Below are 24,835 nucleotides of genomic sequence, written 5' to 3' on the forward strand. Positions count from 1 at the left end.
AAGCTTTTCTCATGAAAGGATTTTTAATAAGGGCCAGTCTTCTTGACAATGAGCCCACTTATTATAGAGTAATGTCTTAAATATTCCACAGGGCTAGGCTTAGCTGCTGAGGTCAATCCATCTCCAGCAGAAAGATGAGCAAACCTGTGGCTGTATGGACTTCTCACGGGAGCATGGCTGATGCCAATATAATAGTGTGTCGGGCAAGATGGGTGGGGGGGGGTCATGATTCAGCCCGTCAGCAGCAGCAGCAGCTGAGTCTCGTGTCTGCAATTTGCACAGCAGGCAGCAAACCCTATGGATTTTCATATACCATTATCCTCTGTCTATGTGCTAGAATTACACACTCGCTAAAGGTCATAGAGCTGCACAGAGCAGATACCAAAACAAACACAGAGGGAGGGGGAAAAGGTGAGGGAGGAGGAAGAGGAAAAAGTGGCATAAATTATCCATCAATGCTTCTCTAGTTTTGCTTAATCTCTGGTTTAATATCCTCTTTCCCCAAATCCTCTGCATTTATGGCCCAAACTATAACCCTGCAAGAATTGCAATCCGCATCAGGCTTTAATTCCCTTTGGAGGGAATCAGTTCCAGGACTCCTCGAGTCTCTTCCCACACAGACACATGGTGCGCTACAGTCAAGAAGCTCGCTGGAGCACCCTTCCTTCCCTGCTGTGAGCGAGCAGAACTTGAGCCGAACGCAGGTCTTTCCGAAACCAAGAGCTCAGAGAGAGCCTGCAGCACTTAACCAAATGCTTGGATCCCTGCACTCATTAAGAACAATTTGAGTTATAATGCGGCTGAATCTAAGCCATTATGTCAAGCAAAGCAAAAACAATACAAAAAAAATACAAAATAAATAAATAAGTAAATAAATAAAAGCCCTAAGGCTGTTAAAGCTTCCCGCACTTTCCTGTTCGCGAGCACTCATTGTACTCTATCACGGCGCTCTTTCACAAATTGTTGGCGTAAACAGCATTTAGAGGACTTTTTGGGTCTTGTTTGGTGTCGGAAGTGGGAACAGAAGAGCATTTACAGACTTTACAGACTTGGTCCTACATAACTTTTCCTTTGTGATTCATATCCATCACATCTAGAATTCTTGTTCCAATACTACATGCAAATGTCCGGTGTAGTTCAACATTTGCATACGGCGTCTCCAGCACACAGATAGAGGAGCAGCTACAACCGGTTAATGAATGCGCGCCTGCCACTGCACATTGAATTTGGTGTTACCGACCAGGGAGATGAGCTTCCCACTGTAAATATTTCATGAGGTGCAGCTCAAAGAAGGTTTTCCACAAGTCTGCCTCTTGAAAAATGTTAGATGAATATTATATACAAGATATCCCCCTGTGCTCATATCTAGCATGCGAGGAAAGAGTGATGGTTCATTCTCGGATGCTGACAAAGACAGGGCTATGTGGGAAAAAGATATTTTTCCCACATTTCTTCTGCTTTTGTTGTCTTAAATCATTAAGTAACTTTTAAAGCCCGACAACAGCAGCAACAGTAAACAAGAAGGGCAGTTTTCAAGCATTGATTTCATTCATTTAGGAGGGGGAAAAAAGGCTATCCAAGCCATCCTGGTCGTATATGAAAACATATTTGTACCCTTGTTAAATCATGAATGACTGATTTACTAGACCTGTAGAATAAATTACTCAATAAAACAAAACTTGTATGTAATCAGGAAGAAGGCTAACTAATCAATAGGCAATAAACCAATGTTATTTGCACAGCACATTTCAGCAACAAGGCAAGTGCAAGTGCTTTATATATCATAAAAACATACAGCCAACAATTGAGAAATCAGTGACAAACACTGCATTTTGATGAGTGCCATCATCAAGATAATCAATACATGTTGAATATGTTGGTCAATTTTTCATACACACCATCCTCTGATGTAAAGAAATTCATGGATAGGTGACATTGAGACCTGTTTGTCTGTAGAGGGTTACCACCCATTTATAAAGCTTTAAGACTCCAGTAAACTACAGCAAGACACGTTAATCACAAATGATTAACACGGGAAACAGTGGTGAATCCTTCCAGGAGTGACCGACCTTCTAAAATGACTCCAACAGCACATCAATTTCCCATGCAGGAGGTCTGGAAATAGTCCATAACTTCATCTAAAGGCTTGCCTTACTTATGATTAGAGATCATGGTCCGAGCAATAAAAAAAGAGACTGGGCAAAAAATGACGTATGTGGAAGAGTGCCAAGGTAAAAACCATGAAGAACACAAAGGGCTGTCTCATGTTTCCTAACAAACAATGATCTCTATGTGTGGTGCTTGGAGTGGTCCACTGTGTGGTGGAGAAGCGGGATGTGCTGGTGTTATGGTTGGGGGTTGCCGATTGTGGGAAATCATGTGGGGTGGGAAGTTCATGGAGTTGGGATTGGAGTTTATTGAGAGGCTTGTTTGGACTATGTGGACGTTTTTTTGGCCCCATCTTTGGATGGAGTCCAGGTGCGGGGTCATTGGTCTTTGGGGGCCGAGGACACATCAGGGAGCACCTACTGGATCCAGGGGCTGGGCTACTTGGACCTGGCAGCAAAGTGTGTACAGAGAGTGTAATTGTGTGTAAGCGGTCCATTTTTGTGTATTTTTGTCAGGTTTATGTGTGTGAGTGTCCATGTGCGCAGGAGTGTAGGAACATGTGATTGTGTGTGCCTATTTATCTATCAGGTTAGGTCTTGGGCTCCACCCCCCTCCTGGATCATCTCAAGGCTCCCCCCAAATATGGGTCTATTTTTCCCCCAGTGGCTTGTGCCTCTGCCCACATGCTAAAGCAATGGTGGTTCTCAGCTTCCAGGGTTTGGTGCTCACATATGTGCCAGCTCACTCCTGGTGGCTGTTGGCTGGAAGAAACCTTCTATACACCCACAGGTGTTGGATTCAGGTGTTTACAGATACACACTATATATATAATTGGGCTGCAGTTGTCACTCAATGTATCTAGTAACATCTACATTTCAGTAATGCAGTTGTAATTGTTATAAATTATATGTTGTTGTTGCTGTGGTCTCTCATCCGTTTTATTTGTCCCTTTCTGCAGGTGTAGAAGCAGGCTTCTAGGTGTTATCTGCTCTTTATCCTTCTCTCTGTTTTTATTTCCCGTTTCCTCGCTGTCTTAGAATTTAAAATAAACCTACATTTTTAACTATATACATTTACAGCACTTGAGAAAAACAACCTTACACCAACATTAAACATGGTTGTTTTAATGAGTTGATCTAACGCTGCTTTGCTTCCTCATGGTGACTTTTTTTTAATAATTGATAAATTCAATAATTCTGCTCTTTATCAGAAAATTATGAAGGATCATGTCCGGCCATCTGTGAGACAACTGCTTCCTTTCCACAGAACAATAATACAATATGTAGTCCTGTGCACATTTGGTTTATTTTATGATTTTTCTCAAATCTATATCATCACTACGAGATGGAAACAACGTGACTTTAGAGCTTGGAAAGCTTTGCTGTGTTTATGTAACAAAGAAACCTTGTGTTTTTTTGTTTTGTTTTTCTTTGCTCATAGCAAAAGGTCCTCATGCATCCTGATGAGTTCCAAGCAAAACATTGATCAGCGGAGGGTTGCTGTGGATCAGAAAGAATGAATGAAAGTGGGGTGCTTGAAATGTTCAAGACTCCTCACTGGAGGACATTCATGTTTTGGCTGCGGGGTCCTTTATGGAAACAGAATTGTCCTAAAATGAATGTGCTGTTTGCAAAGTCTGTCCTCATCACTCATCATCCCCAAAAGAGATGTTTTTTAAACCTAAATAAACCAATATCAAGCAGCATCTCTACTTACGTTTATAGAGAGAGATACTGAACCAATTTCCAATTTTCTTCGAGGTCTGACCTGCTAATTCCAGTTTTGACCAATTCCAATTTCTCATTCTTTGTACTATAAGAGAACACAATGTTCTGGCTATTTCTTTCAAAGCAGTAGCAGTTTTAAATCCAACAGAAAATTAAATAGTTTAAACACTAGTCCATAATGTGCAATAAAAACTGTCAGTGCGTGTTGTTAGCTTCATATAAATGAAATGGAAATAGTAATTCTGAGTTTTGATGTGTATTTTAATGTACCTTTATTGTCATCAGACTGCCACACAAATCAACGTTAGCTAAATCTTAACGAATAGTGTTTCTGTATTGTCATTTTTGGGGCATTGACCTGTCAGTCACCATCCAGCCATCACTTTATTGTCTTATCTGAAATTAGATTTGAGCATTTATGGTCTTGTGAAAAAAAAATCTTATCCTGGTAAGAATTTTGTCTTATTGTCTTCATGAATTCTAATGATTTTTAAAACAAATTAAACAAAACTGACAATTTTTTTTTTTTTAAATGTCATTTTTACCATTTCCTCCATTGTTTCAGTAAATTTGAAAAATATGATTAAATGCTCTTCCTTTGTGGTGCTTAGTGATATAAGTCACACTTTTTTAATTAACTGTCGTCACGAAGAAGCCAGTTCAAACTGCAATGTGGGTGCTATGAATGCTGATCCATGCATTCACAGACTGAAAGAAAAGTAATAGTTAAACGTTTTTCTCCAGGCTAAATATATACATTTTTTAGCAAAGTCATGCAGTGGAATGACAAGAAAAATGATGATAAAGGAATCATCTTGGGCTTTGCCATGGAAACTTATCAGACTTCTACCAAAGCAGACATCGTTCATCGTAAACTAGTATTCTTCCTGACTGCTAAGCAGGTTTCTGGCAGAATTGGTTTGCAGGTTCTTCTGGTGCATTCCTTCCTCAAGAGATAAATGACCCTTATGACTTTTTTAGCCTGCCTATCATTCATGTCCTGATGAACAGGGTGTAGATGTTCTCCTTTCTGTGCCATAAGTGACTTCCGCGGATTGTTTATGCCTCTACTGTGACCTTAAATGTTCCCCCTTAATATTCTCCTCTTTCCTCTTATGTTCACTACTTTGACTGCAAGAAAGAAGACCGCACATCAAACAAACTGTGCTTGCACAGATTTATGCGAGGGGTAATAAATGGCTTTTTACTTAATAGCTATTTAAGTTACTATCAGGATTGGATTTGCTCCATAGACCCTCTGTGCACCAGAGGAAAGCGCCACACTAAGGACCCGCCCTCGTTCTTATTTTTATCCCCGCCATTAATGTCTTTTCTTTCGCTTACTCTCTTGCTTTCATCCGCCTTCCCTCCTGTCTCTGTCCTTCATTTCCTTGTGTTTTCTGTCACGGTTCTTCATAATTTTCCGATGGTGACTTGACTCTTATTGACCAGAAAGGACGAATCGAGAATGTGAAAAATATGACAATTTGTCCTACGGCTACATTTTTTGTATGAAAAAAAATTGTTTGCTATCTAAAAAAATATTTAACATCATTTGTTTAAAAACTAAAAAAAAAAAAAAAAAAGAAAGAAATTTGGCTACATGAGAAGAAGTAATTACCACCTAAACTGAAACTTGTTGGAATGGCTGTGCTGATCAACACAGAGGGTTATTGCATAAGCCATAAACCTTTGGCAATAACTGGCAGTGAGTCTTTTCTGGTCCACCCTTCTTTTTCTCTCGGCCTTATTGTAGGGTGTTTGAGTATGTTCAGTGACCATTCTGAAAATTTCTTTTTTTTTTTGTCTTTTTAAAGTCCTTTAGATATGACCTTGGTGGTGTGCTTTGGATCATCATCCTGCTTCATAACTACATGTGCTTAAACTTCAGGTCTAAAATTAATTAGTACCACCATTAAAAGGCTGCCTGGCAGTGTTCTTTACTTTGGCAGTCAATCAAGTTTATGTGTTTACCACATTTCACGCCATGGCAGTTAAAAGTGATTTGCATTGTTAAAACATAAAAAAACAAAAGCATCGTATGGTCAACAGTTCTGAAAACCAATAACAAACATTACATTTTGTCACAAGCCACTGTTAAAATCATCAATCACCACATCAATAATGTTGAGTAATTGTCCAGTTACTATTAAAGGCAGCACTAAGCAGTTGGGTTTTTTGCTTGATGTAAAGGCAATCAGTGTTTCAACAGTTTTACAGTTTTCTAGAAGTCTGTTCCAGATTTGTGGTGGATAGAAGCTGAATGCTGCTTCTCCATGTTTGCATCTGGTTCTGGGGATGCAGAGCAGAACCAGAACACCTCAGAGGACTGGAAGGTTGATACAACAGCAGCAGATCTTTAATGTACTGTGGTGCTAAGCTGTGATTTTTAAACTAACAGCAGCATTTTAAAGTCTATTCTCTGAGCTCCAGGGAGTGAGTAGAAGGACTTAAGCAATGGGTGATGTTCTTAATCTTTCTGGTTTTAGTGAGAACACCAGCAGCAGCGTTTTGGATCAGCTGCAGCTGGAGGTTTGATTTTTTTTTTTTTAAGGCAGACCTGTAAAGACGTTGCAGTAATCAGTGTGACTAAAGATAAACACATGGATGAGTTTCTCTAGATTTTGTTGAAACATTAGTCCTTTAATCCTGGAAATATTCTTCAGGTGATAGAAGGCCGACTTTGTAACCGTCTTTATGTGACTGATGGTTCAGGTCAGAGTCCAGTCCATCTCTATACCCAGATTCCAGGTCTAATTGCTAGTTTCTCGCTGTAATGACTCACTCTAGATCAATGGTGTCAAACTCCAGTCGTCTAGGGCCGCTGTCCTGCAGTTTTTAGATGTGCCACAGGTACAAAACACTGCAATGAAATGGCTTAATTACCTCCTCCTTGTGTAGATCAATTCTCCAGAGCCTTGCTAATGACCTAATTATTCTATTCAGGTGTGGTGCAGCAGAGGCACATCTAAAAGTTGCAGGACACCGGCCCTTGAGTACTGGACTTTGACACCTGTGCTCTAGATCATTCCTCTTTAGGTCCAAAGATAGGAGCCTGTCTCCCATTGATCCTATATGTGCTCTGCGTCTTTACATTTCTTGAATTACTTTATACTGGGGCAAGATTTGTGGTCAATTGACATAATTAAGTTTATTTTATATGGTCAGACTGATTCTATTCTAGCCAAGGCCTTGCTAATAAAACTGAACAAAAGCCATGTGGTCGGGGTATTTTTTCTTTAACAATAAACAAACTCACACCTGCCCTTTGTATTTACTCAGATTATTTTTGCCTGATGTTAAATTATTTTGGATGATTTGAAACTTTCAGTTGTTTTTCACGTCACTTCTCTTTCTGCATAGGACCTGGTCTGCCACTCAAACTCCAAACTGGAACTTGACAAGCAAGACTAACGAGGTTTTGAGTATGCTATTTGTCCTTTTATTGCCTACAGCAAACAGTTTCATTGCTCATTGGGTGTGAAAAGAGCAAATCAGACAAGAGACGCCTTCTGTGGAGTTAAGTTTTTTTTTTTTACAAAAGTTTTTATTCCTTCACATTTATTCCTTTCCCATTTTTTATGGCAAAATCCACAAAAAGCCAGCAGTTCTGACAGTTTTACAGTTTTAACATCCCAGAAACAGGAAAGAGAAAGCTGACGTGTTTTAGTAGTAAAACACTTTACCTTTTTCCTTTTAAAGTAAAAAAAAAAACAACAGCTAACTGGTATTTGTTCTCCATCATGCTGTGTCCCGTTTATAGAATAGTCTCCAACTAAAAAAAAAGTCCTAATTGTGTCAGTGAATGCAGATTCTATTTAGATGGGAAAGCAAAGTTTAGATGGCACTGTCATCTTTTTTTCTTTAATTATTTGTGCAGTTTCTTTGTAAAGGAGATCATTCAGACTCCCTCAGCTAGTCGGTGTCATCAACAAAGTACATGGGTATTTTTAATTAAGCATCATAAAGGTACGCACTTCCAATGATTTTAACTGTTTGTATAGAGACTGATATTTAAAAGATTATAATCTAACACAAGATTTTAAACATTCTGAACACTATCTGAATGGTCTCTAGTCAGTTTTTGTGGCAACTGCTTCTGAATGAGGTTAAAGACTTTTCATGTATTTTTTTAAATTATTTTATCTACTACCAACAGTACACTGTTTTGGATCAGCCTTACTGCTCTTAATCAGATAAGAGTAAAAAAAAAAAAAGTAATTGATTCTAGTTTTTGGGAAATTGCTGCAGCTGAAATTAAATGCATTTCTGTTTTTATTCATTATTTTACTACAAATTTATTAATCAAATTAATTTATTTCTCTTTTTATCACAATGTTGTAATTGCTGTGAAGGACTATGGTCAAATGAAATTGCTTTGCTTTATAAATAAATTTTGATTTGATTAGATATTTGCCTGAGAAAGCAGAGCCCTTGGCTTAAATAGCTGAAAGTAACTAGGGATGGACAAGTATTTCCCTCCAAACATTTTTAGATCATCAATCTAATTTTTACATTAGACAAAAATATTCAGCAGAAACTTAAAAAACAATATATGCAATTTTCCAGATCATGATTTCAGGATGAAAATTCTGCGTTTGAATTCCAGATTGTGGTTTTTCTGCATGGAGTTAGCATATTCTCTCTGGGTTCTCCGTCTACCTCCCACTATCCAGAAACATGACTGCTGGCTTAATTAGCCTCTCTGAAATGCCCTTAAGTATGAGTGTGTGTGTGTGTGTGTGTGCCTGGTTGATTGTCCTGTTGTCCTGTGTGTTTCTGTATTGCCCCTGGCGACCCGTCTCTTGCCCAAAGGTGGAGATGTCCGCCGGCCGGTTGTCTGGGGCTGCTTTACAATTTGTCATAATTGACTGAATCACAAACTTTGCTGTCTGTGTGACAGTCCTTTAGGAAAAGGAAAAGGCTTTAAGCTCAAACACAATTGGATAGCATAGCAGGACAGGAGCTGCGTTTCCATTACAAATAACACAATTCCACAATTGCAGAATTTCCATTCAATTAGAAACGCAATTAAAATCCATCCATCCATTTTCTTACATCCTTATTCCATTGGGGTCAGCAGGGGTGCTGGTGCCTATATCCAGCTGTTAACGGGTGAGAGGCGGAGTCACCCTGGACAGGTCGCCAGTCTATCGCAGGCAATTAAAATCCCAGGTGAATAAACTTGTTCACGTTATAAATCTGTAGCCCTGTCCGTGTGAGATGACCTCACTATTTCTGAAAGCTATGCGCTGTCTTTGAAGGGTTGTTGTCAGATTGAAGGCTGAGGCAGGAGTCAGACACAGTGTTTGAGGTCATGGTTGAGACTGTTACGTTTATTCGGCACGCTTGATAGCGGCTTCACCTTCTGAACTATAAGAAATCACTGTGTGTTAACATAACTCATATTAAAGCGGTTTTCCAAATACAGTATATATTAAAAAAGAACAATACAAAATGAAATACTCAGTGATTAAACATAAAAAATTATTACTGAGGCTATTAAGTCGTTCATATAACCCGGGAAGTACCAGCAAAGCTTACAGCTGATATTTATAAGACAGTCTTGGTGAGATGAACCAACATCTCACTAACTGCATAAATAAAAAAAGCTAAATAACTGGCTATAGTGAGGAGCTAGCGATTACTGTAACACCAATCGAAATCCTGCCAACTCATGGTAGCAGAAGCCAAAGTATGGTGTTCATTAAAGGACAAAATACACCAACTGCTGTAATCCAAAGAACAATTATGACACGTTGGTGGTTTCTGCTGACATATTTAAGCCACTGCCCTACAAGTCATTATAAAACATGCAGCACTATGATCTTTCAACTACTTCCTGTTGTCTTCTTCGCGGTCTGCGCAAGTGGCAACATCCGGTTGTTGATCACGTGACTTGTGTGATACAAAAAAAAAATGTGTATCTACAGAAGTTTAGCAAAAAAAACAAACACCTCATCCTAGCACCCAAACTCTTGAAATCTTGTAATTGGGAGGTTTCCATTAAGCAAATTTGCTTACAAAATGTTAAATTTATGACCTACTTTTTGTTGAAGGTAAATGTAAAAAAAAAAATTGCCATCTGGCACCATGAAGCGACCCGCCGTGTGGACTGTTAAGTCTGTTTGCTCCAGCCCCAATGCTTTCTCTTTCACGAAGGCTTCTTTGTGTGACCCAGTCGGTGAGAGTGTAACGGAACAAAGCAGAGGAAGATTTAATCTAACTGCAGAGGTAGCCGTAACAAGCGTATCAGCGAGCCGCAGAACGGGGCCAGATACGTGGAAGAGGACCTGAAAAGGTCACGAAATCTTCAACAAATCCTCTCCGAGTGCACTCAGAGTGAGACAAGGCAGACAACCAGCGGCCATCCGTTCTCTCTCACTTGACGGGGACAATCAGCAGGTCACCAGGAAGCTACGAAGGGAACAAAAGCAAATCTTTGGCCAAAAAAAAAAAAAAAAAGACAGGAAACTGAGGGAGAAAGGGATGTGGGTGGAAGAAAGAAATGGAAATAAAAAGGGATGAAACTCATGAGCTGCCCTTCGTCTCAGGCGGGCTCTCAAAACACCGGCCTTACAGAGCGACGGGAGACAACAGGTTGAAAATACTCACAAAAAAAAAAGAGAAAAGGATCGATGGCTCCCGCTAGTTTGCTTGGACGAGTGCTTGCTGCTTTGCTCCAGCCATGCGTACCGCTTCCAGACCCCCTCCCACTGCTGTCCGTCTTTTCTCCGGTCTTTTTCAGCTTTTTCTTTCCGTCTCTGCTTCTCCGTTATGCCTGAGCTGCTGGCAGGAGAAGTGAAGGCAGCGTTTTATCCTCCTATGAGGACATTAAACAGCTGACAGGGAGCAGCTTTCCAAAGTCTGAAACTGGACTTTTGACTTCTCCTCTACCACTTTTTATAGTCCTGCCTCCTCTCTTCAATCCCCAGTTCTGTACGCTGTAAGACGCAATAAGTGGATTTTGTTCTAAAAGAATGTATTCAAACTCATTGCCTCAAAAAAAAAAAAAAAAAAAAAAAAAAGGAAAAACGGAAACTTTTCAAAAATTTTAAATGTTAGTGCAAGCTGTACATCTCAACTTTAAAGAACTCAACAAGCTTGGTCATTTTGAGTCAGCCGTAATGAACCCTACTGTACAACCCAATTTGTTCTCCTTATTGAAAAAACTTAAGTTTAAATTTGTTAAACTAAAACTAAAATGTGTAATTTTAATGAGCATAACTTCAGTAAACTTAAAAAATTTGAAGACATTGTAATTATTTCACACATCATAAGCTTATGTAGCTGACGATGGCAGTACTGTGTTAGCGTCTCACTAATAAACAATTACTGGTAAACAGGAGAAACAAATGCTAATCAGTTTTAAAATAAACGCCCCTGCTATAGTTTACTCACAGAGGCCTTTGAGTTAGCTTAGGTGTGAGGGATGGATGAGTATGGAAGTAAATATGTGCCGTCAGAATTTGAATAAAAAATGCATCTGAAACTTGAATGTTGTATATTTGTGCTTACTTTTTCAATTAAAAAACAAATTCAGTGTCATTATTTGTACGTTTGCAATTTTCATTTAAAAAAAATTCACATTCCTATTTCAAAGTGATGAAATTTTCAATATATATATTTTTTCAGTGTTAAAAAATTCAACTTTACAATCTTACACCATGTAATGCTGGCGTATAAACCCCCACCCCCCACCCCCCTTCTCTTGGTTGTCCCACACCCAATTTTCCCATGTTTTATTTCAAAAAGGAATACCACTTGCTCCAAGTCTAGAATCTTTAAAGATTACTGATCGGTGGCGACTTTCTGGGCTGTTAGTATGTTGTCTTAGTAAAGTTGTAATTTTCCAGGAGATGCTACCGCTAATGTAGTAAGCTAATATTACTGCCTGGTATGCTTCAGGGAGGGGCTGTAAACTCTTCCGACATTAATTCTCGATATTCTTTAGGTTCTAACGGGTCGGCAGAGTGTTCCTCTCCTGATCCTTTCTGTCTGAAACCTGTATTTTAAATCAAGCTTTAAGATAATGTATGAAACTTCATGCGCAAAATAAAATATACTAGAGAAATATGAAAGCATTAAATCCACCGTTGGGTTTGCGTTCGCCTCCATGGTCGCTGGCTTCGGTGATGCTGGTATTTCTTCAATATGACACTTGGGTCATGTGATTGGCTGGGTGTTGAAATCTGACAACGATTGCTAATGTCTGTGACCTGAAGTAACCTTGCCATTTTTGTACAGCGTCTAAAAAGACGCTGAATTTGAGACAGCAAATTTGAGCAAGTTGAATTTTTAGGACACTGAAAATATTGCATTTGAATTTTTAAAAGTTGAATTTTTTTTATATGCTGAATTTTTTAACACTGAAAAAATATATATATTGAAAATTTCATCACTTTGAAATAGGAATGTGAATTTTTTTTAACAAATGAAAATTGCAAACATGTACAAATAATGACACTGATTGTTTTTATTGAAAAAGTAAGCACAAATATACAACATTCAAGTTTCAGATGCATTTTTAATTTAAATTCTGATGGCACATATTTACTTCCATAGATGAGGCCTTGTCTGTGACCAAGCGGGTACCACTGAACAGCTGAGTTGAAAGGTGCTTCACAGCGCCGGCTACATGGAGAACTCTGGTAAAACTCGACCATTCAGTCAACGTCAGAAGAGTCCAGAGAATTCCTCTCGGTCCACTGTGCGATAAAAGTCTCTTGTTTAGTTTCTTATATCTGGCTAAGGATAATATACTCTCATACCAATAGTCTGCGGGAAAATGCTAAATGCTAACTCGTGATTAGCGTCATATATTTACGCACAGAAACCATTTACAGAAAGTACTCACTCACCCGGAGGTTTAACAGTCCAAAGCAATAAAGTAGACTCTGCATCCGCACGTATATTATCACCGTTTCTCATTAGCTTAGCTCTTTCAGCCTCCTTCTAGCACAGCAAACTAGCAGCCGAACCCCGCAGGCTAAACTGACCTGCCTCACTTAGGTCCCGCCCTCACATATGATTGGACAATCGGTTTACATCAACAAGTGAAATAAAATGATATACAAGATTGACAGCACCACAGCATAGGTTGTGAAAAAAAATAGTTTTTTTAGATGTACGTTTCAAACAAACGTGCGGCAAATAAACTACTTTTACCCAAAATAAATGACAAAACGTTTGATGGCTTAAATAATAATTTTTAAACTTTGAATAACTAATAGATTTTACTGTGCTTTTAACCCAAGTTACAGCAATTATTTTTGCCTTTAATATATTTATTGACGTGAACAATTACTAACTCCAGTAATAGCATTTATAATTTAGCCTCATTAGTCTGAAATGAATATTTTAGACAGAGCCACGCTTATTTTCTTTGTATATGTAGACAAACCCCAAGGCAATACTTTTAAAACTCGAAACTACTAATATAAAAATAAAATTACTTGATTTAAACAGTTCCTCAAATTAAATAAATTAACTTATCAAGCATATTTTTTTATTCAAAAGTTCACACTGCTTGTTTTAGATGAGTGTTTTAGCTTTTCACCAACAACAGGTTGGTGAAAAGCTATGTTCACTTGAAGTCTTTTATTAAAAAGAATGTTTTGTTTCACGATGAAGCTTTCTTTCTTCAATATATTACAACCTAAGCTGGAATGATGCTCCATAGCAGACTTTTTTTTTTCTTAATTTTTTTATTAAAAATCTGAAATTGGCCCAGCAACAGTCATCCACTTCTTCAACAATGGCAGTACCTCTCTCTTCACAGTTAGTCAATATGCTTAATGTTATTCTATTTCACAGCGCGGCCCAGAAAAATGACTTCAGCTGAATGTGGGAGGATTTCACTCAGCGGCCTGAATGACTTTCAATGAAACCTGCCTCAGTCCTCCTTAAGGAGCAGCTTATACAACTCCAGGAACTAAATTACTTCTCATGTCCACTGTCGGGCTGTAGGCATCTCTGGAGGTTTCCTGGGCAATAAAGCGGTTTCATCCCAAAAAAAATAAAATGAAGTCTAATTATAAAATTGGTGAAAAAGTTCCACGGCGACTTGAGGCGAAAGTAAAAAAGTAAACTGGTAAAGGTTTTTTGTCAAATGTATTAAGATTTACTGTTACTTGTCATGTCAGTTATCCTCAATATCACCTTTAATTGGTGAAATGCAAAGCTAAATAATTATGTTTAATTATTTAACCTAAATATTTTTCACATTTTCAATTGGCTTCCCCTATCTAAGCAAACAAATGGAGACAATTACAGAAAAAGGTACAGCCTGTAAACTTTCATTGGATTATGCGCTATTGTGATTCAAGAAAAGGTCAGTTTCTTCAATACACTAAAAACTTTTCCAAATTGAAGAAGACAAGTTCTTTAGGTGGAGATCCAGTAGTGAAAGTTTTGCATTTCATGCCACCTGTACTCCAACAAAGTCCGAAATGGTGAGCTCTTCCATTTTCCAGTAGCTGGTGAAAACCAGCGTCTTGTTCTACGTTTGCTTCGTACAGAGGGTCTGGAACCTTTGCTAGTGAGAAACGATTGCTTGTTGTAGGCTTGGACTGCACTGAAGTTTTATACAATGACATCTGGTTTTACCAAAACGCTAACCTTTGGCCGTGGCATACAGTATGTAACACGACCGCTCGATTGAGGAGCTACGCTACGAAGCTTAGCAGAAACTTTGTACGCTGTAACTGTTCGAATGAGGTGGATATTAATGAGAGGGGTCAGGACATTTTCGCCAGCTATAAAATGTCTTAAACATCCGTCTTGCTCCGACTTTAGCGGCTCAATATTTGGAAGAGTGTCTAACATGGACTAACTGCGTTAACTTTCTCTGCATTGCTGAAACTACAACCCTTAAAATCTGAGGTTTCTGTGATGCAACAAAATGAGATCATTACAAATCATCTTACAAGATTTTCCATCGTTAATGTTGCACATGCCTCATGTACTCAGAGTGGCGTCCTCCACACGTTTGCAGTGGCCCATGCACGGCTTGTGAAGAGATGTAAACAGAACTTTTTATGGCTTTTTTCTTGCCACTCTAGCATAAAAGCCAGACTTGTAGCCCACGACTGAAATGGTAAATGGACTGAGTTTATGTAGCTCTTTCCTGGTCGTACTGGCCACTCAAAGCACTTTACGCTACTGCCACATTCACCCAGCTCCACTCACAGGCACACACATATTTATACGCCGATTCCCAGATTGGGAATTAACGTATGAGGTCAAGTGCCTTGCTCATGAGCACGTAGACATGTGACAGAAGAAAGCTGGACTCAAACCCACAACTTTTGGGTTGCAAGACTTTTAGAATGTTTTTTTTTGTTGTTTTTTTCTGCTTACTTTTATTCACTTTTTAATAATTATTACATTTATTTAGCATAAATACTGCCACATATCTTCTGAGTTAAATTGGCCATGAGTTCTGTGGTAGAAAATTGGACTATCACATAATATATGGAGTAGAATAGAATTTACTTTATTGATCCCCAAGGGAAAATAGCTTATTTGTTGAATAAGCTAGTTAAATATTAACAAATACATAGAATTGGAAATATAAAATGTATTTTAAAAAGTAGACATTAGATTAATATTATGATTTTCTTAATCTGATGTCTATAATATATTACCTTATCTCAATGGTTCATATGATTGTTTTTCTTGCAAGAAATTTGTTCATTTTGCACTTGCTATGCTAGCTTGCTAGCTTAAGAAGCGATGTAGCTTCATAAATTCAAAAGGCAGCCAACCAGAAAGATGAGCATGGTGACTAATATTTCAATAAGTTATTTTAACTTGTGTTGTATAATTGTAATTGGAAAACAGATTGGATTTTCTTTAAAAAAAAAAAAAATCTAATTTAAAATGTATAATTGTCCACATTTCTGAGTCTCCCTTAGCACCCTGGCCCTTTGAAGAGAAATATCCTCTAACTTTACTATTGTACATAGCTCTCCATGGTTTACATGAGATTCTGATTAAAATACTTACAAGTTTGTTGTGACATAAAAAATTTTTTTGGAAAAATCAAAGGGAACGAATGCTGCAATTCCTGCTGATTACATACTGACTGTTTTAGAACTGAAATGAAAACTTGCTACCATATTTGAAAAGCTGTGTCATGATGGTTTTAAAATGTCCAAACTAAACAACAACTTTGTATCATTTCTCTCTGGTGGAAATTATTTACTCCCACCTTTATCGTCCTCACCCATTTCACGATCTTTTGTTCTCGCGTCATCCATCCGTATGTCCTGTTTCTCCCCTCTTTTCCGTCTCTTTCTCCTTTTTTCACCTCTGCGCAAGAATAGTCAGCCAAGAGGTCGCCGACCTGCTTAGCAGCAGCTGTGGAACGCCATGACAGATGTACTCGGAGTCTGCGTTTGGGTCGACTTACAGCAGGACGGAACACCAACAACAGGGCACTCAGACGGGGAAAGATGGATTAATGTTTTATGCTGCAGGATGCTGCTGAGGGCGTGCTGTGATTGCCAGACTCGGAGCTTCCATAGGTTAAAGCTAGTTTAAGAAAGATTTAAAAAAAAATATATATATATATATATATATATATAAATGGTCGCTGTGTTTGAACAGGATTTTGTTGTGTAGTTTTAGCTTGTGAACTTCTGGCAGTCTGCCCGTCACTTTACACTCTGTTTCTTTCTGAAAATCTGTCTTTTGAGCTCCGTTAAATCTGTTACAGGGCTTTTGGAGAGCGAGTCTATTTAACGTGGGAAAAGGATGACATGGACAAGGGAGGCAAACAAAAGGAGATTTTAGACGTAAAGGTTGAAGAAGTGTGTTGAATGAGCTAGCGGTTTGAAAAGGGGAAGTTCATGGTACCTGAAGCGCAACTGGATCTGTGGTAGTTTCGCCTTTTAAAGGAGCTCTTGCCAGGTGATTGGATCAAGGTGGAACGGTGGGGCGTCCTGGTTGGCTGGGACGAAGGCGTGGTGATAAGTGATGCCGGTTAAGGTGAAGAGACCTACAGGTTTAATTTACGCCTAGGGCTTCATAATATGAGAGACATAATCTGAAAAAAGTCAACTTCTTCTGCTTCCTTCCTGTGGTCCTGCTGCCATCTACAGAATTACACATCTTGTTCAGAAACAACTAATCAGAGCCAGAAGGAGGGTCTGAGCGATGTCAATTGCGCTTATGTATGTGCTGCTAAATGCGCCTACGGTGGAGAAACTTACCATTAGAGGAAAATTGTTTCACATCTTTCTTAACCTTTTAAAGATTTTTGTGACAGGATAACACTCTAGCCTTTCGATTGTCTGCTAGCAACAAAAATGTTGAATAGGTTAATAAAGTTATTTTGTGAATCAAGGCATCTGGTTTGCATTTAATCTTGTCACTAGCCAAGTTTTTTTTCCCGTTAACTATGAAACGCAATTAAAATCACACATGCATACGTTTGTTCACGCAATAAGCCATTAAGAAGCATGATGCTGCTACTTCCTGTTGTCTTTTTCGTGGTTTGCACCAGTGGCAACATTTTATTGTTGGTCATGTGACTCGTGATGTGAAAAAAGTTTTTCCATTGTGGTTTTGTGAAATAAACCAATTTTGATACAGCAAAAGAAATACCTCAATCTAGCACCAAAACGTTGTGTCAAAAAAAGGGAGTTAATTTTAAGTTGCCATGTTTCTGTTAAGCCAATTTATTTCTGAAATGTCAAATTATCCAATTATATTGTCAAAGGAAAGACAGTTATTCATGCGTTTGACTTAATTGCCTTCGCCCATTCTACCAGTTGGAGAGCAGCAGGCTGTAAATTGACATCATGTTCTATTCATCTGTAGGTTCCACCAGTGATTAGACTAGACCAAAATCTCTTGAGTGTTGCTTCTAACACCTACTTGTTGTTTAAAAGCTGTTAAGAACTAATGCAGTTATAGGGTTGGATCCAACAGTTGGTGACAGTTCTGCCTGCAACAGCCTAGAAACGGGCTCCTGGCAGTCCTGTCAGTGCACCTGCCTTTAACTGTAATGCCTCCGGGATGAGCCATTTAATATGAGTCTAATTTTATTAGCCGAGCAAAGAGGCGAGGGACGTGTGGGTTTTGTTTCTTTGTGCGCATGAAGCGCTCGCCAGGCATCAGTAAACACTGTTACCGCCCACGCTGCAGCCCTTATGTGTTACACATGCTCTTTGACTCTTCTTCCAACATCCAGGGACCCTGAGCAGTCTGGAGGAGTCTGGAATCCAATCATTTCCATTGGTTCAAACGTGTGGAGGAAAATCAGAGCAGACTTTTTTTACTACAATATATCCCCTATCCATCCGTCTGTCCGTCCGTCCGTCCGTCCGTCCGTCCATCCATCCATCCATCCATCCATGCACTCTAGCTCCTCATTTGAGTCCTGTCCTCTGTTAGCAGACTTGTAGTAAACTCACAGAGAATATGTAGTATTTGCACCATTTTTCTCAAGTAGGTGACATTTCTAAAAATTCTCACTCTTAAAAGTGTAAAAGGTTTACATTAAAAAATAAAAAACACTTTCTGTTCTGACTCTCTTGCACAGATTCAACCAAAACAAGTTGATTTGGGTTTGTAAGACATCCCTCATTGCACTCTGACTAAAATAAACCCAGAACTGCATTCGCAATGAAATACATCTGATATTTTCGCTCCGTCATCATGAGAGAAAAAAACAAACAACAAAAAACAAAAGGACATTATCTTTAGCGGTGTCGTTGCATAATTAAATCACTGAAATCGCATTTTGTCCGACAGGTTGTGCTGAGATAAGGATTAAGAGACGTGAACACAGCAGCGCTCGCGGCAGACAGCTGATTTCCCAAACTCAGCTGGCCGGATAGACCCTGTCCAAATGTGATCAGCGGGTTTGTGCCTGACGTCAGTGGCTGCGGGATTATTTAATGTTTTGTGCCGGCCAGGCAGCGCTTCAACATTTGCTGACTTGCATAATATCTTGTGTCATGGGGGATTGGGACATTTTCCTGTAACAAGGCTCGCGTTGATTTCATTACAGTAGAAAGAACGTCATTGTTTGATTCGTGACTGTGCTTGAATGGAGCAGAAATACATATTTTCTGCCGTCCTTAATCTGCAAGAGTCTATTTTTAACCCTCCTGCGGTCTCAAGTGATGGTGTTCATTTGACCCCACTAGCGGGGTAGCAGTGACTCCACATGCCCTTTTGCCCCTGCCACTGTGTTAAGTTCGCGAGAGGTTTAAAACCATCTCTGACTGTGCTTGTTTACTAATTTATCACACAAATCTTTTCGTCTGTTCCTCGTGTTTGCGACTCCTGACCTCCTGTTTCGCTACTTCTGCCCAGCAGGTGTGGAACACGGCCTGGCTTCTGCGACAAGACAGCGTTGTCGTCAAGTGAAAGGACAACAAAAACTGTCCCGTTGCCATGGGGAAACAGAACAGCAAGCTGCGGCCCGAGATGCTGCAGGACCTCCGGGAGAACACGGAGTTCTCCGACCACGAGCTGCAGGAGTGGTACAAGGTACGCATGGCCATGACACTGGGTCACCAGCAGGTAGCTGCTACAGTTTTGGTTTAGTTTTCTTCTTGGACTGTTCTGTATTTAGATAATTTCCTTTTTTGTTTTTTTTATCGATCATGAGCAGTTTTCATGTCCCTGCTAAAGAAAAGCATCACCCACCGTATGATGATGATGCCACCACCATGTCTACCATCTAAGCTGTGGTAGACATGTACAAACCTCCCATTTTGTACATGAAAGAGAGTTTAAAATCATGGTGGAGATGTATTGTACGCCCTGTACTAATGATGGTAACATGGGTGTAGTGAATTGTGTCGTTATAGAGCGAGTGCACTATGTATGTAACCTTTAAGTCAGAGTAGTTGTTGGGGGTTCAATTCCCAATCTTGGGACCTTTGCTGCTTGTCTCCTCCCCTTCTGTCTCTGAGCATTTCCTGTTTGACTATTGTCAATAAAGGCCACTAGTGCCGCAATATCTTAAAATAATAGTAATTGCAAAGATCCTCGCAATGAAATTAGGGATTATAGTGATGTTTGAAGTATAATAGTCGTCTTGGATACTTGAAACTCTTTTTCACTAAATGCTTGAGTCTAGCTCTGTTGTATTTTGAATTTCTGCAGAGGGAAACAGTTTACCTAAATGGATTTGCCTTTTTGTTCTTACAGGCAAATGTCCTACTATCACCTTTACCTTCTTTCATAGCACTATTCAAGCAAAGCTGTGTTTTTGATGATGGCTCTTTAGATTCTGGTTTCTTTAGCAAACAGGAGCTCCACACACAATTTTAAACATGAGCTATTATCAGCGCTATGGTGATACCAGAAGACCTGCTGGTGTTTATGAACAAGGGCCCAAAATGCTGCTTATAGATTCAGCTTAAAATAATGATTGTGAGTGCAGCTTCAAGCAGTGCTCTGACCTACATTTACCATGTACCAGGATAAGAGACTGTTGAAATTAGTCCAGCTCTAAAGCTCTAAAGATGATTGGTTTTTTTTTTGTATTGCCTAAAGTTTGTAAACCTACAAGGTTTAAAAATGACACTCCCAAAATTGGAAACGGTTGTTGGTTCCCATATGCTCATACCCAGCCCCTGATGAAAGTTGTTCTTTCTTAAAGTTGGAGTCTTTTTAATTCCCTCAACCTAAGTCTTTACTGGTGAAAAAAGTAAACAACCGGTTTCACTAGTACTGGAACTGATTTGATGGAAAACCCCAGTATAGTAACTGCATTATTTTATGATAAATACTCTGCTCTGTTCAAAAGCCACCCTCCAGAGTCTGGTTTCCGTTTTCTCTTCCCAGGATCTCCGGGGCAGGAGCGAGCGCTGCTCAAAACGAATGAATCAAGTTTGAATTAAACTCTAATTTCTGTCATCTAAAATCCAAACCAACTATTCTTCTCTCACAAGGTCAGCTCTACTCAGAGTGAGAAGAGGAGAAAACAGTACAAATGATAAAGGCACGGCAGGAAACCTAGTGATTTTGGTCTTTTAAAAAGTAAATTGTATGGAAAGTACAGAAACTGAACGGACCTGGTAACAAATTATATATGGTTGAAGAGGCAGTGAGTATTCTACAGGGCGTGTGCCTGGATGGCCTTGCTTTTTCTGAAGAGCCATGTTTCATCAGCGATCTGGCAGCAGCCTTGACTTATTTGTCTCTGTCAGTGGCAGAGCAGCATCCTCTAGATTTACCCTTGGAATGACCAAGTGCAAGTCTAGCCAGGTTGATCGCATCAGTTATCTCCTTTTATCCACACATTAGGTTTCCTTTGAAACATTATTTCAGAGTCTTATGATATTATATACAAAAATATATCAAGATTTGTATATAATTAGATGGACATCATTGTCAGGTTAAAGCAAAGTAAAAGTCAGTTAAACGTCCTTATAAGCCCCTTCTCCAGTGTCAAGTCTCTGTCTAGCCAGGTCAGTTTAAGCCAAGTTGGCTAATACCATTCAGGTATATCTTACTATTTGAGCATGAATATGTTCAGGTACATGGGTGGAAATGTGGGAATGTGAGCGCACAGGATTTGTGGTCCGTCCAATGAAGGCGGTCAGTATTTGTTTGGTGCATCTTGCCCATTCCAGTTGACGCTGTTTGGACTCTTTCATCGCAATTGATGAAAAGGGTTTGGGTCTCAAGGTTTGTCCGTGGAATTACCAGTTTTTAGCTCCCCATATCACTAACTGCTATTGTCTCGATGCAGATTGAAAATGGTGCTTGACCTGTTGTTGTTCGAGAAGTTTGCAAGTATCGCCTTCGCTCATCGATTGACCCTTCGCCAGTTAATGAATGCAGTCTGTTCCCAATCAAATTGATCGCACGCAATACGCGGCTTAACAAGGTGGTTCCAACAATTCGGAAAGGAACCGTGCAAGATGCACAAATGAAGATGAACCTGGCAGAGGCTGACTAAGGAAGAACTGGTTAAAGAGATGCCTGTAAGAAAGGGGCTATAGACACCTGCAGGATCATTAGATTGGTTTGTCTGTTTTGTATTGTGGAATGCGGGTATAATGGAGTAATCATTAGTGTCGATGGGTTGGTAATGGTAACCTTGAGTAAAACTAACATGCTCCTATGGCATCATAGTACTGGTTTGAATAGTTTTCAGTGAGCTCTAGAAGGTCCAGAGGTGAAAGCAGCCATTTGGGTTATTTCTTCAACTTTTAGTGGTCTGCTTTCAGAGTGAACTTGTCAGACCAAGGAATGTTGGCAGGTGTTTTAAAATTCTTGTAGACCTCTTGAAATCCTTTACAAGACTCATGAGCTGCTACAATCGTCTTTCTGCAGCTCTTTGGGTTTGAGTCCTGGCCCGTTGACCTTTACCGCATGTCTTCCCTCTCTGTCACAACCCACTTTCCTGTCTGAGCACTACCTTAAAAAAAAAATAAAAATAATAATAATAATAATAATAATAATAATAAAAACCCTTGCTACTAAATACCACTGTGTCAAAAGATGTTAGAGAGACCAGCTTTTTTCACATGACTACTACTTATTCAACAGGATGTTGAGGAACTCTGACTTTTCTGAAAAAGTGTCCAGGTCGTATTCTTTTGGAGGGGAAGCTCATGGGCTGTAAATCGGAGCTTTGGGCTAGAAAGCCCGGGCAAACACCGGTGTACTTTTACGACCCAGAAAATTTCCCAGACACGGGGTAATAAAAAAGATGGATTAACTCCACTGCCACAGGAACTCTCAGCCTTCATGCGAAAGAATTTCTCTTATAATTTCCAGAACCTAATTCCTTGGTTTCAAATTTGAGACGGGTTTGTCACCTCTTTGGTTCTACCTTCAAGGTCTGTTAAAAGAACATCTCTAACAAAGCCTAAGACTGATGGGACTTTTACTTCCCTTTGCTTCCACAGCACAATCAGGCTTTATTAAATGTGTCTACTTCTTTGAACAAAGATATAGCTTTTGCCCTCAGCTGTATAAGACCAAGCTCCCTTCCAACAGATCTACTGCAAATCCATTCACATTTCATAAAACTTTTACTGCTCGAAGGCTACTTACACCAAAAGGCATTTTTGAGTTCTTGCTTAAACTTAGAATATTAGCCGTTAGTCTATCCATCCAGTAGAATATCTGTCAAAAGTATTTTAACTTAAAGTTAAAATGAAGTGTTAATCTCTTTATTCCAGGGTTTCTTGAAGGATTGCCCCAGTGGAACATTGAATGTGGAGGAGTTCAAAAAGATCTATGCCAATTTCTTTCCCTACGGAGATGCCTCCAAGTTTGCCGAGCACGTCTTCCGGACTTTCGACACCAACGGCGATGGGACGATAGACTTCCGGGAGTTCATCATCGCCTTGAGCGTCACGTCACGGGGGAAGCTGGAGCAGAAGCTGAAATGGGCTTTCAGTATGTACGACCTGGATGGAAACGGATACATTAGCCGTGAGGAGATGCTGGAGATTGTTCAGGTGAGTAAAGTTTTGCAGTAGGAGGATTCATGGTTCATGCACTCAGCTGTGGACTATCCCAGTTGTGCCACCAGAAAGTTTCAAGGGACATCTTTCTTGAGTCATTATCAGACTTAAATAATGACTTTTTTAAAAACTTTTCTACATTTAGTGTCCACTTTTGGTAAATAATATGAGCTTCCAAGCAAAGACCCCTGCAATATCTGAGATCCTGACCACAAACGCAGATTATTTTTATAGATATTTTCTGTATTGTTTTCTCAAAATTTTGAGAAAATATACATTTTCTTAAAATGTATATTTTATACAGTTTTCTCAATATATATATTTTGAGAAAACAATGCAGTTGAAAGCAGATATTTACAAAAAGACATAAGATTTTCTCTATGTGGATTTAAAACCTTTTTTTTCCTGTTTTAGGTCAGATTACCATTTTTTTTCTATCTGTCAGAATAAAAAACAAGAGCATCTTGCTTGAGGCTCAATGACCGCTACCAGTTCAGATTGATCTCAGAAAAAAAAGTTTGGTCATAGCAGATGTAATTTGAAAGAGACCCAAGGTGTAAGAGTTGAAGAGCACAAAATGAAAGGATAGCATTTTTACATGATAAATTGCTGCATTTGCTTTTTAAACTCTGTAACTTGGATCAAAATCCTTTAACTGTTATCCAAAAACACTTAAATCCAAGTCAATGGGTCCACAAGGACACCGGTGTCGTCGTGATAGTTAAAGGCTTAAACCTTTTGGGTCTCCTTCCACTAGCTTCTCATAATTGTTTGCTGGAATTATAGCATACTCCTCCAGACGTAGTTGGTGAAATCGTGTCATGTTTCCAGGTAACATTGCTCTCACAAACACCTTTTCAGTTCTGCTAGCACATGAGATTTGACATCTGGGCTTGGTGATGCCCTCTCCAAAACATTGACTTGATTGCTATTATTCCAGTCTCTAAATAATTTCACACTATGCTTTCAGGTATTGTTCATTTTGCACCCAAGTTTTTACTTGGGTACAAAATGAAATCTGAAGTCTGAAGTTTTTACTAACAGGCTGAAGTCTTGAGATCTTGCTTCAATATTTCCGTACTTGCACCAGTTTCTCCTGCAGCTAAACACTAACATAAAACGATGCTGCCACCCCCATTCTTCACAGTTGGGGTGGTAGTCTTAGTTTTGCAAATCTTTGCATTAAATCCCTTTTTCTAACTGGCAGCTGCAGCTTTAATTCATGTAAACCTACATACTAAAGTTCTTTATTACAAAGAAGAAACAGAGTACTTGTTACAGAAACCTTCAGATAGACCATGAAGCACCATGGTTCCTCAGTGATATGCATTGAGACAATGCGCTGAGGATCACTGCTGTGTGTTGTGTGCAAGTCTGTGTGGCTGTTTTATAGTTCTCTTGGATTAGCAAGTTAAATTTAACCAGCGTTTATCCCCGAGTGTGCAGAATAGCGGGATTATCCCTGAGCTCATAGAGGTTATGTTATATAGAAAGGAGAGAAGAGGGGCCATTGTGTAATTGTGTGCCAGCAGAAGGAGAAAATGCTCC

At 39.3% G+C, this 24,835-nt stretch overlaps 1 protein-coding gene and 1 long non-coding RNA gene across 5 annotated transcripts in view; one reads left to right on the forward strand and one right to left on the reverse strand.

The window, feature by feature from the left end:
* LOC103472035 (hippocalcin-like protein 1) overlaps positions 1 to 24,835 on the forward strand; it is a 48,655-nt gene that overhangs the window by 16,862 nt on the left and 6,958 nt on the right. For 3 of the 4 annotated variants that reach the window (XM_008421391.3, XM_008421389.3, XM_008421390.3), the window contains 2 exons: positions 19,170 to 19,343; positions 23,000 to 23,281. In XM_008421391.3, coding sequence (XP_008419613.1) covers positions 19,248 to 19,343; positions 23,000 to 23,281 — 378 coding nt within the window. In that variant the 5' untranslated portion in view covers positions 19,170 to 19,247. Of the gene's footprint in view, positions 1 to 1,181; positions 1,192 to 19,169; positions 19,344 to 22,999; positions 23,282 to 24,835 lie in introns of those variants that run through there. The other variant, XM_081612787.1, reaches the window with a different exon arrangement.
* LOC103472034 (uncharacterized) lies at positions 9,145 to 16,382 on the reverse strand. The gene is made up of 2 exons (XR_014089921.1): positions 12,698 to 16,382; positions 9,145 to 12,544 (listed from the first exon to the last, which is right to left on the reverse strand). It is a non-coding gene; the product is annotated as an uncharacterized LOC103472034 (long non-coding RNA).

Source organism: Poecilia reticulata, chromosome 11 (assembly GCF_904066995.2).
Source record: "Poecilia reticulata chromosome 11, P_reticulata-male-v2, whole genome shotgun sequence".
Taxonomy (NCBI): domain Eukaryota; kingdom Metazoa; phylum Chordata; class Actinopteri; order Cyprinodontiformes; family Poeciliidae; genus Poecilia; species Poecilia reticulata.